At 37.4% G+C, this 14,368-nt stretch overlaps 1 protein-coding gene across 1 annotated transcript; it reads right to left on the minus strand.

Annotated features, from left to right (window-relative positions):
• Positions 1-1,140: 1,140 nt before the first annotated feature.
• LOC102281674 (olfactory receptor 4K14-like) lies at positions 1,141-2,088 on the minus strand. Its single transcript, XM_014482613.2, has one exon. It carries the CDS (start codon positions 2,083-2,085, stop codon positions 1,141-1,143), a length of 945 nt encoding a protein of 314 aa, XP_014338099.2. The 5' UTR covers positions 2,086-2,088.
• Positions 2,089-14,368: the final 12,280 nt, after the last annotated feature.

A 14,368-nucleotide genomic window follows, 5' to 3' on the forward strand; every position in this document is an offset into this window, starting at 1 on the left:
TACATTAAAATATATTTGTTAAATGCTGATTACATATGAACTTATGTACTAAATTTCAAGAACTAACCAGGTAAGGCATAGCCCCTGCCCTTAAGGAGCTTGCAATTGAGAAGTTTTACACAAATGGTTAATAATTTAAAGCATAAATATTAGTCCTTGCAACTAAGATAATCAAAAAAAATCATTAGGCTTTATATTTATTTTTCACTTTTATCAAGTTAATGGAAGCCAAACACAGAATAACCTCCATTGTTATTCTAACCTCCACTGCTATTCCTTATGTATTGTACCACCGTTATTTCATTCTCTTTCTATTCTCTCCCATAGAGCTTTTCTTTAGTATTTGGGTAAAAAACTCCATTAAATAATAATTCATTTGCCTCTTGACCAGAGGTTAAATGAAAAGCTTGAGGAAAAGAGTGAATATTACAGAAACATTTTCCAAATGGAGTTAGGAGAAAAATCAAGAGAAGTTTATTCAGATGCTATCTATCAGGATGGAGGTATGACTTGGCTGAATAAATTTAAGCTTCTCATTTCAGAGTTAAACTTCAAATGAGAGTTTAAACTCTCATTAAAAGAGTTAAAGCTCAGTTAAAGGCATAAGAAGACTGATTAGATAATCCCCTCACAAAAAGGGATTATTAGTGTTTAAATTTTAGATAAATATTTCATGGTGTTCTACTGGTTGACTAATAAGTTGTTGAAATTCCATAAATTAAATTACTCCTATTTCTGGACTTGGAGACAGACATAACATGTAGATATAAATTGAATGCCTAGAATTTTCAACCTCTTTTATAAGGTCTGCTGCTGCTGCTGATGCTAAGTCGCTTCAGTCATGTCCGACTCTGTGCAACCCCATAGACGGCAGCCCACTAGGCTCCTCTGTCCCTGGGATTCTTCAGGCAAGAATACTGGAGTGGGTTGCCATTTCCTTCTCCAATCCATGAAAGTGAAAAGTGAATTGAAAGCGAAGTCGCTCAGTCCTGCCCGACTCTTAGCGACCCCATGGACTGCAGCCTACCAGGCTTCTCCGTCCATGGGATTTTCCAGGCAAGAGTACTGGAGTGGGGTGCCACTGCCTTCTCCGTTTATAAGGTCTATATGTTGTCAATTTGAAGTGCTTCCAGTGAGATTTTAGGCATTAATATTCTTCTTGGAATGTAGGTAGTAGCCTCTGAATCTCTTCAGAGCATTCTTTATCTCTTTATTTCTCAGGGTATAAATGGCTGGATTTAGAAGAGGTGTAATAACAGAGTAAAACACAGCAAGAAATTTGTCCATCCAGGTGATGCTGAGTGGCCACACATAGATGAAGATGCAGGGCCCAAAGAAGAGCACCACCACTGTGATGTGGGCAGTGCAGGTAGAGAGTGCCCTAGATGTACCAGCTTTAGAGCTTTGGTGAACAGTAAGAAGAATATATGTGTAGGATATCAGCAGCAGAATAAAGCAGGTCATGGCCAGAACCCCACTGTCAGCATTCATTAATATTCCCAAGTTATAGGAATCTATGCAGGCAAGCTTGATTACCAGTGGTATATCACAGAAAAAGCTGTCGATTTCCCTGGGGCCACAGAAAGGCAATTGCACAATCACAGCCATTTGACTCATGGCATGCACAAAGCCAATGGTCCAGGAAGTCACCACAAGCCCAATGCACTTTTGCAGGTTCATTATGGTTGAATAGTGGAGTGGCTTGCAGATGGCCACATAGCGGTCATAGGCCATTACCACCAATAGCACCATCTCACTCCCTCCAACAAAATGCACAAAGAGGATCTGGCACATGCAGCCTCCAAAGGAAATAGTCTTGTTCTCTCTGACAAAGTCTGTAATCATCTTAGGAGTAGTTACTGAAGAAAGCCACATATCAACAAAGGACAGGTTGGCCAACAAAAAGTACATGGGGGAATGCAGACGGGGGTCAGTGATGATTAAGATCATGATGACAATATTTCCAGATACAATGGTCAAATATAGCATACAAAATATCAGTAAGAGTAAGACTTGCTTATTCCATGACTGGCAAAGTCCCAGAAGTATGAATTCTGACACTACAGACAGATTTCTTTTATCCATTTTACTCAGCATGTCCTCTAAAATAACCTAGAGAGAAAGATTGTCAGTTAGTAGGATGGTAAAGGCTACTTATTTTCTAGACTTTGGTTAAAATTTATCTCACTGAAATTTAAATTTCATTGAAATTTAGCATCTACATCTGAAAGTGAAAAGTATAATTGGGAAGATAAATTTTGGTAAAATATTCAGGGTAGTGTGCCCAAAAAGAAGTAAAATGCCCAAAACTGTCTTTCCAAGATCAGATTCTTATGAATGACTGAGAGGGTTCTTTCACAATGAGCAAGTGAGAAAGGTGGACAGCAAAATGAAAGGCTGAGAAAAGATTATTGGGCCACCTAGAATCTAGCTTTAGTCTGCTTCTCCAGTGAAAAGAATCTGGATGGGTGACCAACAACATCTGTTATAAGTTAATAACCAAAAAAGTAGTCTACCTAGGAAGATGATGGTGAACAGATACTGAAATCCAGAACAAATGACATGGCACAAAATTACAGTTTCTCTGTGTTAAGCATAATGATTTCTTCAAGCGTCAGTTGAATTTAAAAATAAACTAAACTAACTTTTTAGTTTATTACTCTAAAATATGGGCTTCCCAGGTGGCTCAGTAAAGAATCTACCTGAAAATGCAGGAGACCCAGCTTCCATCCCCGAGTTGGGAAGATCCACTGGAGAAGGGAATGGAAACCCATTCTGGCGTTCTTGCCTGAAGAATTCCATGGACAGAGAAGCCTAGCGGGCTACAGTCCACGGGGTCGCACAGTGTGAGATGTGCCTGAACAACTAACACTTCCACTTCACTTTTCAAGTATGTATTGGAACAAGCTTTTTTAGGAGAGAAGCTATACAGAAGGCCATATAAAAAATACCATGGCATGATCATTCAAATGCAAAATAAGCACATAATTTACCATTAGTTAGGATCACAATTAATACAATTCATTTAGTAAACTGAATCTATTAGGAAAAAAATGTCAGGGGAGTGTTATGTGAGAAAGGGATTGACCAAAGTTTCTACTTCGGTGGCAACCCAGACTCACGTTCTGATTTAATGACCTCTGAACAAAGGTTTTTTATAACTCAAGTTTATCAATAGAAAATATTTACCTTCAACTATGCCAATGGATTTTTTGAAATATTGCCATAAAAATTTTAAATGTATCTTTTCTAAAGTGAAAATAAGCTATAGACATGTTAGTACCAACTGATGTGAAGTTAAAACTTTAGAGATCACCTTTAAATGGAATTGCTTATATTGCTAATATTCATCCTGAAGTAAATTAAGAATTCCTTTCCAGCTGGCTGGTGGAAAGGTAGTTATATCTTTCTCTTTCCATTTTATCTATTTCCCTTGTCCTCATTTTACTTTTAGGCTGTTGAATCTCCTTTTTTTAATTTTATTTTTTTATTGACATATAGTTGATTCACAACGTTGTGTTAGTTTTAGGTGTACAGCCAAGTATTCAGTTGTACACACACATACACACATACACACACATATTTTTCAGATTCTTTCCCTTATAGATAATTACAAATATGGAGTATAGCTCCCTGTGCTATACAGTAGGTCTTTATTAGCTATCTATTTATATATAATAGTGCATATATGTTGATCCAAAACTCTTAATTTATCCCATCCCGCCCCTTTCCCCTTTTATAACCATAAATTTGTTTTCTATGTCTGTGGGTCTATTTCTGTTTTGTATGTAAGTTCATATGCACATATGTTGCATCTTCTTTTATCCTTTGAAATCTCAAGGGTGGTACCAAGGAGAGCAGGTGAGCAAAAATGAAAATCATTACCTCATCATGAGCACTGGTTTTCCCTTCTCTCATACTGAGAACTAAGAAGTATAGATAAAGGATGGAAAGCAAGAAGATTTTTTAAAGGAATTAGGTAAGTCACATATTTGCTGTGAGAATGGGAACATGTGACAATAGTTTCACAACTAACAAATAAACATAACCTCCATTATATTTATTTAATTTCTAAGAAAAAATATTCTGATATTATATGCAAAAGACCTTATTTCAGCCACTCAGTCTTGTCCGACTCTTTGCAACCCCATGAACCGCAGCACGCCAGGCCTCCCTGTCCATCACCAACTCCAGAGTCCATCCAAACCCATGTCCATCGAGTTGGTGATGCCATCCAGCCATCTCATCCTCTTCTCCTCCTGCCCTCAATCTTTCCCAGCATCAGGGTCTTTTCAAATGAGTCAGCTCTTTGCATCAGATGGCCAAAGTATTGGAGTTTCAGCTTCAATATCAGTCCTACCAATGAATACCCAGGACTGACCTCCTTCAGAATGGACTAGTTGGATCTCCTTGCAGTCCAAGGGACTCTCAAGAGTCTGCTCCAACACCACAGTTCAAAAGCATCAATTCTTCGGTGCTCAGCTTTCTTCACAGTCCAACTCTCACATCCATACATGACCACTAGAAAAACATAGACTTGACTAGATGGACCTTTGTTGACAAAGTAATGTCTCTGCTTTTTAATATGCTGTCTAGGTCGGTCATATGGAGAAGGCAATGGCACCCCACTCCAGTACTCTTGCCTGGAAAATCCTATGGACAGAGGAGCCTGGTAGGCTGCAGTCCATGGGGTCGCTAAGAGTTGGATACGACTGAGCGACTTCACTTTCACTTTTCACTTTCATGCATTGGAGAAGGAAATGGCAACCCACTCCAGTGTTCTTGCCTGGAGAATCCCAGGGATGGCAGAGCCTGGTGGGCTGCCATCTATGGGGTCACAAAGAGTCAAACACGACTGAAGCGACTTAGCAGCAGGCTGGTCATAACTTTCCTTCCAAGGAGTAAGCATCTTTTAATTTCATGGCTGCAATCACCATCTACAGTGATTTTGGAGCCCAGACAAATAAAGTCAGCCACTGTTTCCCCATCTATTTGCCATGGTGTGATGGGACCAGATGCCATGATCTTAGTTTTCTGAATGTTGAGCTTTAAGCCAACTTTTTCACTCTTCTCTTTCACTTTCATCAAGAGGCTCTTTAGCTCTTCATTTTCTGCCATCAGGGTCGTGTCATCTGTGTATCTGAGGTTATTGATATTTCTCCCGGCAATCTTGATTCCAGCTTGTGCTTCTTCCAGCCCAGAATTTTGCATGATGTACTCTGTATATAAGTTAAATAAGCAGGGTGACAATATACAGCCTTGGCATACTCCTTTTCCTACTTAGAACCAGTCTGTTGTTTCATGTCCAGTTCTAACTGTTGCTTCGTGGCCTGCATACAGGTTTCTCAAGAGGCAGGTCAGGTGGTCTAGTATTCCCATCTCTTGAAGAATTTTCCACAGTTTATTGTGATCCACACAGTCAAAGGCTTTGGCATAGTCAATAAAGCAGAAATAGATGTTTTTCTGGAACTCTCTTGCTTTTTCCATGATCCAGCAGATGTTGGCAATTTGATCTCTGGTTCCTCTGCCTTTTCTAAAACCAGCTTGAACATCTGGAAGTTCACAGTTCACATATTGCTGAAGCCTGGCTTGGAGAATTTTGAGCATTACTTTACTAGTGTGTGAGATGAGTGGAATTTTGTGGTAGTTTTAGCATTCTTTGGCATTGCCTTTCTTTGGGATTGGAATGAAAACTGACCTTTTCCAGTCCTGTGGCCACTGCTGAGTTTTCCAAATGTGCTGGCATGTTGAGTGCAGCACTTTCACAGCATCATCTTTCAGGATTTGAAATAGCTCAACTGGAATTCCATCACCTCCACTAGCTTTGTTCGTAGTGATGCTTCCTAAGGCCCACTTGACTTCACATTTCAGGATGTCTGACTCTAGGTGAGTGATCACACCATCGTGATTACCTGGGTCGTGAAAATCTTTTTTGTACAGTTCTGTGTATTCTTGCCACCTCTTCTTAGCATCTTCTGCTTCTGTTAGGTCCCTACCATGTCTGTCCTTTATTGAGCCCATCTTTGCATGAAATGTTCCCTTGGTATCTCTAGTTTTCTTGAAGAGATTTCTAGTCTTTCCCATTCTATTGTTTTTCTCTATATCTTTGCATTGATCACTGAGGAAGGCTTTCTCATCTCTCCTTGATATTCTTTGGAACTCTGCATTCAAATGGCCTATGTCTCCTTAGAAATTTGAATAATTTGACCTTTACCTTGAACTTAACTTTTGTCAAGGTAAATCTTTCCAAAGCTAGTTTTCAATAATTAGTTTTGTACCGATTGGAATAAGAGACATGGAAGATAAATAATAGCAAAAGTAGAATTTCAACTGTGTTTGAGAGAGAAATTTGCTAAAAGATGAATATGTATAATGCAAGGGAACAATTTATCAATAAGAAATCATATTGTTTCATCAGTTTTGAAATTGCTAATATTTCACAATGTTAGTAGAGATATTATTCAATCAATATCAGTCCAACATTTGGGATAATCCATAGAATAACCATGGACTTTTTAAAATAGTCAGATCTAGTCTGAACCCTGTTACTTGTTGACCTTATGCCTTTTACCTAAATTTATTTCTGTTTCCATGTCCTCATCTGTAAAAAAGACAGCACTCAATCTAATAGACTTGTAGTCAAGTCAGAAAATATACCGAAAGCAGTTAAAATTTTGATAGTGCATGTTTAATAAATATTAGTTATTTCCCTTCTTCATTCATTAAAATGCAACCTAAAGCTCTACAGTTTCCAAAACTTACTGGCAAAAATCTTAGTGAATGGCCAACCACCTTCTGTAACCAAAATACATGCGATAACCTTTCTCTGTGGGCTTCCCTGATAGTTCAGCTGGTAAAGAATCTGCTTGCAATGCAGGAGACCCCAGTTTGACCCTAAAATACCTACTGCTTATATTTTCTCTAAAATAATAAGTAGATGCTTAGCAACCCTATAGGATGTAGAGGCAACTGAATTATCAGACTTGCTTCTTGCTTTCCACGAGCTTAATAACCTTTTTACCTTTCAATTCTGCTTTTATCCAGGAGGCATTTAATATTTTAAAAAGACTGACAAGAGGTAGTTACACGTTCTTTTAAAGCACCTTTGGAATTCTGTAACCTAGGGTGGATTTTCACAAAAGGAGGTAGTAAAATTGAAAGATTTGAATTTTTCAGTTGGGATTAGTGAAATTGAAAAATTAGGGAAAGGAGATAAACTGAGTTACTCTTTTTGAGTATTAAAATATAGCAACATATTTTTCATCCTAGTCTGGATGCAATGTCCTTCCATTAATTTTTTCATGATAGTAATCCTAAAGCTGTGAGATTCTCAACACTTATAATATTACAAACAGAAACTTGGACTCAGAGAATTTAATAGATTGCCTGATATAAACACTGGTTGAGGTACACAGGGAGATACTCCAAGTTCCTTCTTCTACCTAATGTTGCCTTCCTTTTTTCTCAAGTTACGAATTTTAATCCTGTTAATCCCATAATAAATGAGTTTTATATCACTTCTCACTGGGTACATAACTCTTTTCACTTCTATCTCTATGCTAAAATTTGTCTTAGTATGCAATACTCTCTCTGATATAAAACATTTATTTTCTTAAATGTTAAGAGCCATTTAGTCAGGATAGCTGGAAGTTCTTCATAATAAAGTAGCTGTCAAAGCCCTCTGATCTCCCAAAGCAGACTTGAGAGCATCTCTGAGACACAGCATCGTGATGATATGTACATTTGTTAAAGAAACTGCAGAAAATCCAGTAGGAATAGAATATGAGGAGAAAACCCATGAATGATCTCTTTAAAGTTCAGAAGTTAAATGAGCCATACTCAGTTCCAAGCATAACAGGCATGTGTGAGACAGAAACAGATATAGGAACACATGTACACCTGTGGCAGATTCATGTTGATGTATGGCAAAACCAATACAATATTGTAAAGTAAAAAATAAATAAATACATAAATTGAAAAAAAAATTCTTTTAAAGAACAGAGTCCCAGAGAATATGAGATAACTTACCATACACAATTTTCTCTAAGACCAGATTACTTTTTACTCTTCTCTTCTAATATATGCTTGAGATAATCTCCATTGTTGGATAGAGACAGTATCCATGCAAGAACTTTCCCTCAGCCTGACACATATTTACCACTGGAAGGAATCCCTTGAGTGAAATTTTCCTATTCTCTGTTTTGGACAGAACAAGAATCATGAAAATAATTTGCATTGGACATCTCTTGGGAACTTATTTGTTAAGAGCAATAAATTTTGCATATTCTGATAATCACATTAGAGAGACAAGAAAATCCACATATAAAGCAGCTAAGCATTAACCATAAGCGAAGTTTTAGATTATTTTTCATTTAACGTATAAGTACTAGGCAGATGTCTTCTGCAATCTTAGTCTCTAACTAAATCTAAATCATCAGATACAGTTAAGGTTTCATTAATAGTTCCAGTTCCAAGAGAAATCATATCTTGGCCACTATGATATGTGACCACCAACAGAAAACCTTGATGTGGATGGCATACTCTAATGAATGCCTAATGTTTTCTAAATAGACAGGTAATGTTGGTTGCCTGACTAATTTGTTTCAACATTATCTATGATTACTTCAGGTCCTGATAGTTATGCACTGGATGTGAAACTATTAAAATATCTTCAAAAAGATATAACAATTATAAATATATATGCACCCAACACGGGAGCACCACAGTACGTAAGACAAATGCTAACAAGTATGAAAGGAGAAATTAACAATAACACAATAATAGTGGGAGACTTTAATACCCCACTTACACCTATGGATAGATCAACTAAACAGAAAATTAACAAGGAAACACAAACTTTAAACGATACAATAGACCAGTTAGACCTAATTGATATCTATAGGTCATTTCATCCCAAAACAATGAATTTCACCTTTTCAAGTGCACATGGAACCTTCTCCAGGATAGATCACATCCTGGGCCATAAAGCTAGCCTTGGTAAATTCAAAAAGATAGAAATCATTCCAAGCATTTTTTCTGACCACAATGCAGTAAGATTAGATCTCAATTACAGGAGAAAAACTATTAAAAATTCCAACATATGGAGGCTGAACAACACGCTGCTGAATAACCAACAAATCACAGAAGAAATCAAAAAGAAATCAAAATTTGCATAGAAACGAATGAAAATGAAAACACAACAACCCAAAACCTGTGGGACACGGTAAAAGCAGTCCTAAGGGGAAAGTTCATAGCAATACAGGCACACCTCAAGAAACAAGAAAAAGTCAAATAAATAACCTAACTCTACACCTAAAGCAACTAGAAAAGGAAGAAATGAAGAACCCAGGGTTAGTAGAAGGAAAGAAATCTTAAAAATTAGAGCAGAAATAAATGCAAAAAGAAACAAAAGAGACCATAGCAAAAATCAACAAAACCAAAAGCTGGTTCTTTGAAAGGATAAATAAAATTGACAAACCATTAGCCAGACTCATCAAGAAACAAAGGAGAAAAATCAAATCAATAAAATTAGAAACGAAAATGGAGAGATCACAACAGACAACACAGAAATACAAAGGATCATAAGAGACTACTATCAACAATTATATGCCAATAAAATGGACAACGTGGAAGAAATGGACAAATTCTTAGAAAAGTACAACTTTCCAAAACTGGACCAGGAAGAAATAGAAAATCTTAACAGACCCATCACAAGCATGGAAATTGAAACTGTAATCAAAAATCTTCCAGCAAACAAAAGCCCCGGTCCAGACGGCTTCACAGCTGAATTCTACCAAAAATTTAGAGAAGAGCTAACACCTATCCTGCTCAAACTCTTCCAGAAAATTGCAGAGGAAGGTAAACTTCCAAACTCATTCTATGAGGCCACCATCACCCTAATACCAAAACCTGACAAAGATCCCACAAAAAAAAGATTATCCCAGGATGCAAGGATTCTTCAATATCCGCAAATCAATCAATGTAATACAGCACATTAACAAATTGAAAAATAAAACCATATGATTATCTCAGTAGATGCAGAGAAAGCCTTTGACAAAATCCAACATCCATTTATGATAAAAACTCTCCAGAAAGCAGAAATAGAAGGAACATACCTCAACATAATAAAAGCTATATATGACAAACCCACAGCAAACATTATCCTCAATGGTGAAAAATTGAAAGCATTTCCTCTAAAGTCAGGAACAAGACAAGGGTGCCCACTTTCACCATTACTATTCAACATAGTTTTGGAAGTTTTGGCCACAGCAATCAGAGCAGAAAAAGAAATAAAAGGAATCCAAATTGGAAAAGAAGAAGTAAACTCTCACTATTTGCAGATGACATGATCTCTACATAGAAAACCCTAAAGAGTCCACCAGAAAATTACTAGAAATAATCAATGACTATAGTAAAGTTGCAGGATATAAAATCAACACACAGAAATCCCTTGCATTCCTATACACTAATAATGAGAAAACAGAAAGAGAAATTATGAAACAATTCCATTCACCATTGCAACAGAAAGAATAAAATACTTAGGAATATATCTACCTAAAGAAACTAAAGACCTATATATAGAAAACTATAAAACACTGGTGAAAGAAATCAAAGAGGACACTAATAGATGGAGAAATATACCATGTTCATGGATTGAAGAATCAATATAGTGAAAATGAGTATACTACCCAAAGCAATTTATAGATTCAATGCAATCCCTATCAAGCTACCAACAGTATTCTTCACAGAGCTAGAACAAATAATTTCACAATTTGTATGGAAATACAAAAAACCTCGAATAGCCAAAGCGATCTTGAGAAAGAAGAATGGAACTGGAGGAATCAACCTACCTGACTTCAGGCTCTACTACAAAGCCACAGTTATCAAGACAGTATGGTACTGGCACAAAGACAGAAATATTGATCAATGGAATAAAATAGAAAGCCCAGAGATAAATCCACGCACATATGGACACCTTATCTTGACAAAGGAGGCAAGAATATACAATGGATTAAAGACAATCTCTTTAACAAGTGGTGCTGGAAATCTGGTCAACCACTTGTAAAAAGAATGAAACTGGACCACTTTCTAACACCATACACAAAAATAAACTCAAAATGGATTAAAGATCTAAATGTAAGACCAGAAACTATAAAACTCCTAGAGGAGAACATAGGCAAAACACTCTCCGACATACATCACAGCAGGATCCTCTATGACCCACCTCCCAGAATATTGGAAATAAAAGCAAAAATAAACAAATGGGACCTAATTAACCTTAAAAGCTTCTGCACATCAAAGGAAACTATTAGCAAGGTGAAAAGACAGCCTTCAGAATGGGAGAAAATAATAGCAAATGAAGCAACCGACAAACAACTAATCTCAAAAATATACAAGCAACTCCTACAGCTCAACTCCAGAAAATAAATGACCCAATCAAAAAATGGGCCAAAGAACTAAATAGACATTTCTCCAAAAAAGACATACAGATGGCTAACAAACACATGAAAAGATGCTCAACATCACTCATTATCAGAGAAATGCAAATCAAAACCACTATGAGGTACCATTTCACACCAGTCAGAATGGCTGCGATCCAAAAGTCTACAAATAATAAATGCTGGAGAGGGTGTGGAGAAAAGGGACCCTCTTACACTGTTGGTGGGAATGCAAACTAGTACAGCCACTATGGAGAACAGTGTGGAGATTCCTTAAAAAACTGGAAATAGAACTGCCTTATGATCCAGCAACCCCACTGCTGGGCATACACACTGAGGAAACCAGAAGGGAAAAAGAGACACGTGTACCCCAAATGTTCATCGCAGCACTGTTTATACATAGCCAAGACATGGAAGCAACCTAGATGTCCATCAGCAGATGAATGGATAAGAAAGCTGTGGTACATATACACAATGGAGTATTACTCAGCCATTAAAAAGAATACATTTGAATCAGTTCTAATGAGGTGGATGAAACTGGAGCCTATTATACAGAGTGAAGTAAGCCAGAAGGAAAAACATAAATACAGTATTCTAACGCATATATATGGAATTTAGAAAGATGGTAACAATAACCCTGTGTATGAGACAGCAAAAGAGACACTGATGTATAGAACAGTCTTATGGACTCTGTGGGAGAGGGAGAGGGTGGGAAGATTTGGGAGAATGACATTGTAACATGTAAAATATCATGTAAGAAATGAGTTGCCAGTCCAGGTTGATGCACGATACTGGATGCTTGGGGGCTAGTGCACTGGGACGACCAGAGGGATGGTATGGGGAGGGAGGAGGGAGGAGGGTTCAGGATGGGGAACACATGTATACCTGTGGTGGGTTCATTTTGATGTTTGGCAAAACTAATACAATTATGTAAAGTTTAAAAATAAAATAAAATTAAAAAAAAAAAAAGAGAGAGATTACCCAAAAAAAAAAAAAAGTTCTAGTGGGTGAAAATAATAAGAAAAAAAAAAAAAAAAAAAAAAAATATCTTCAAAAGAACACTGATATTAGCATAAAATACATTTAATTTGATCTTTTGGGTCTTTAAAATAATTTTATTGTGGTGTAATTAATATATAACAAACAGCACATACTTAAAGTGTGCAATTTGATAAAATTTGACATGTGTTCAACAATGAACATCATCACAATCAAGATAGTGAACATATCCATCAGCCTTTATGTTCCTTGATAACCCCTCTTTAATAGAAAAGATACATGCATCCTGATGTTCATTGCCCAATTATTTCAGTGGCCAAGATACAGAAAAATTTAAGTATGCATCAATATATGAATGGATGAAGAAGATGTAACATAGATATAAATATATACACAATGGAATATAAGTCAATGAAATAATTAAATTCTGCCTCTTGCAACAACATGGATGAACTGAAATGTATTACATGTAATGAAATAAGTCATACAGAGAAAGGCAAATACTGTGTGTTATCACTTATATGTGATCTCAAGCCGTTTCTTCAATGAGCTTCCTAAGAAGTTTCTCATAATGAGTTGTAACCTACATACATCTCTCCTCCCCTCTGAATTTCTTTCCCATCTGTGCATATAATGTAATATTGTCAGGCACCTTGGTGTTGTCTTTTTTTACTTTGGTACCCCAGGTGTTGATTTTACAAATAATTGTGGTTGTTGTTTAGTCGCTAAGTCGTGTCCTACTGTAGCCCGCCAGGCTCCTCTGTCTGTGGGATTTCCCAGACAACAATACTGGAGTGGGTTTCCTTCTCCAAGGGATCTTCCTGACCCAGGGATCAAATCTGTGTCGCCTGCATTGGCAGGCAGATTCTTTACTACTGAGCCACCAGGGAAGCCAGTACGGTTCCGGTCCCATCACTTTATGGGAAATAGATGGGGAAACAGTGGAAACAGGGTCTGACTTTATTTTTCTGGGCTCCAAAATCACTGCAGATGGTGACTGCAGCCATGAAATTAAAAGACGCTTACTCCTTAGAAAGAAAGTTATGACCAACGTAGATAGCATATTCAAAAGCAGAGACATGACTTTGCCAACAAAGGTTCGTCTAGTCAAGGCTATGGTTTTTCCTGTGGTCATGTATGGATGTGAGAGTTGGACTGTGAAGAAGGCTGAGCGCCGAAGAATTGATGCTTTTGAACTGTGGTGTTGGAGAAGACTCTTGAGAGTCCCTTGGACTGCAAGGAGATCCAACCAGTCCATTCTGAAGGAGATCAGCCCTGGGATTTCTTTGGAAGGACTGATGCTAAAGCTGAAACTCCAGTACTTTGGCCAGCTCATGCGAAGAGTTGACTCATTGGAAAAGACTCTGATGCTGGGAGGGACTGGGGGCAAGAGGAGAAGGGGACAGTAGAGGATGAGATGGCTGGATGGCATCACTGACTCAATGGACGTGAGTCTGAGTGAACTCCGGGAGTTGGTGATGGACAGGGAGGCCTGGCGTGCTGCGATTCATGGGGTCACAAAGAGTCGAACTGAGCGACTGATCTGATCTGATCTGATCTAGTATCACCAAGAGTTAATAACATCTAAGTAATCTTTTTCCTCTTTAGTCTTTCAGTGTAAAGAGTTTGCTTTTATATGTTAATTGAGAAGTCACACGTTCCTCTGAAGCATTTTAGTCAATAAGCTTAAATATTGATATTTCTCGCTCTTTTCTCTCAAATCTAAAGACTTCTACCATACTGCCTTTCTAAATGATACTTCCAAATTCTCCAAATTTTTGTCATCAGTGTCCTACAGTTTCTATATCTCAACATTTGCCTCACTGGGGTCTCTGAACATCCCCTCTCTATTCTCCAAAATATGCACAATGATATTTGAAATATTCCTATCAGAACTTTGGCTGACATGGTGTGTCTTTTTTGTTCCACAA

This window comes from Bos mutus, chromosome 10 (genome assembly GCF_027580195.1).
Source record: "Bos mutus isolate GX-2022 chromosome 10, NWIPB_WYAK_1.1, whole genome shotgun sequence".
In the NCBI taxonomy this organism is placed as follows: domain Eukaryota; kingdom Metazoa; phylum Chordata; class Mammalia; order Artiodactyla; family Bovidae; genus Bos; species Bos mutus.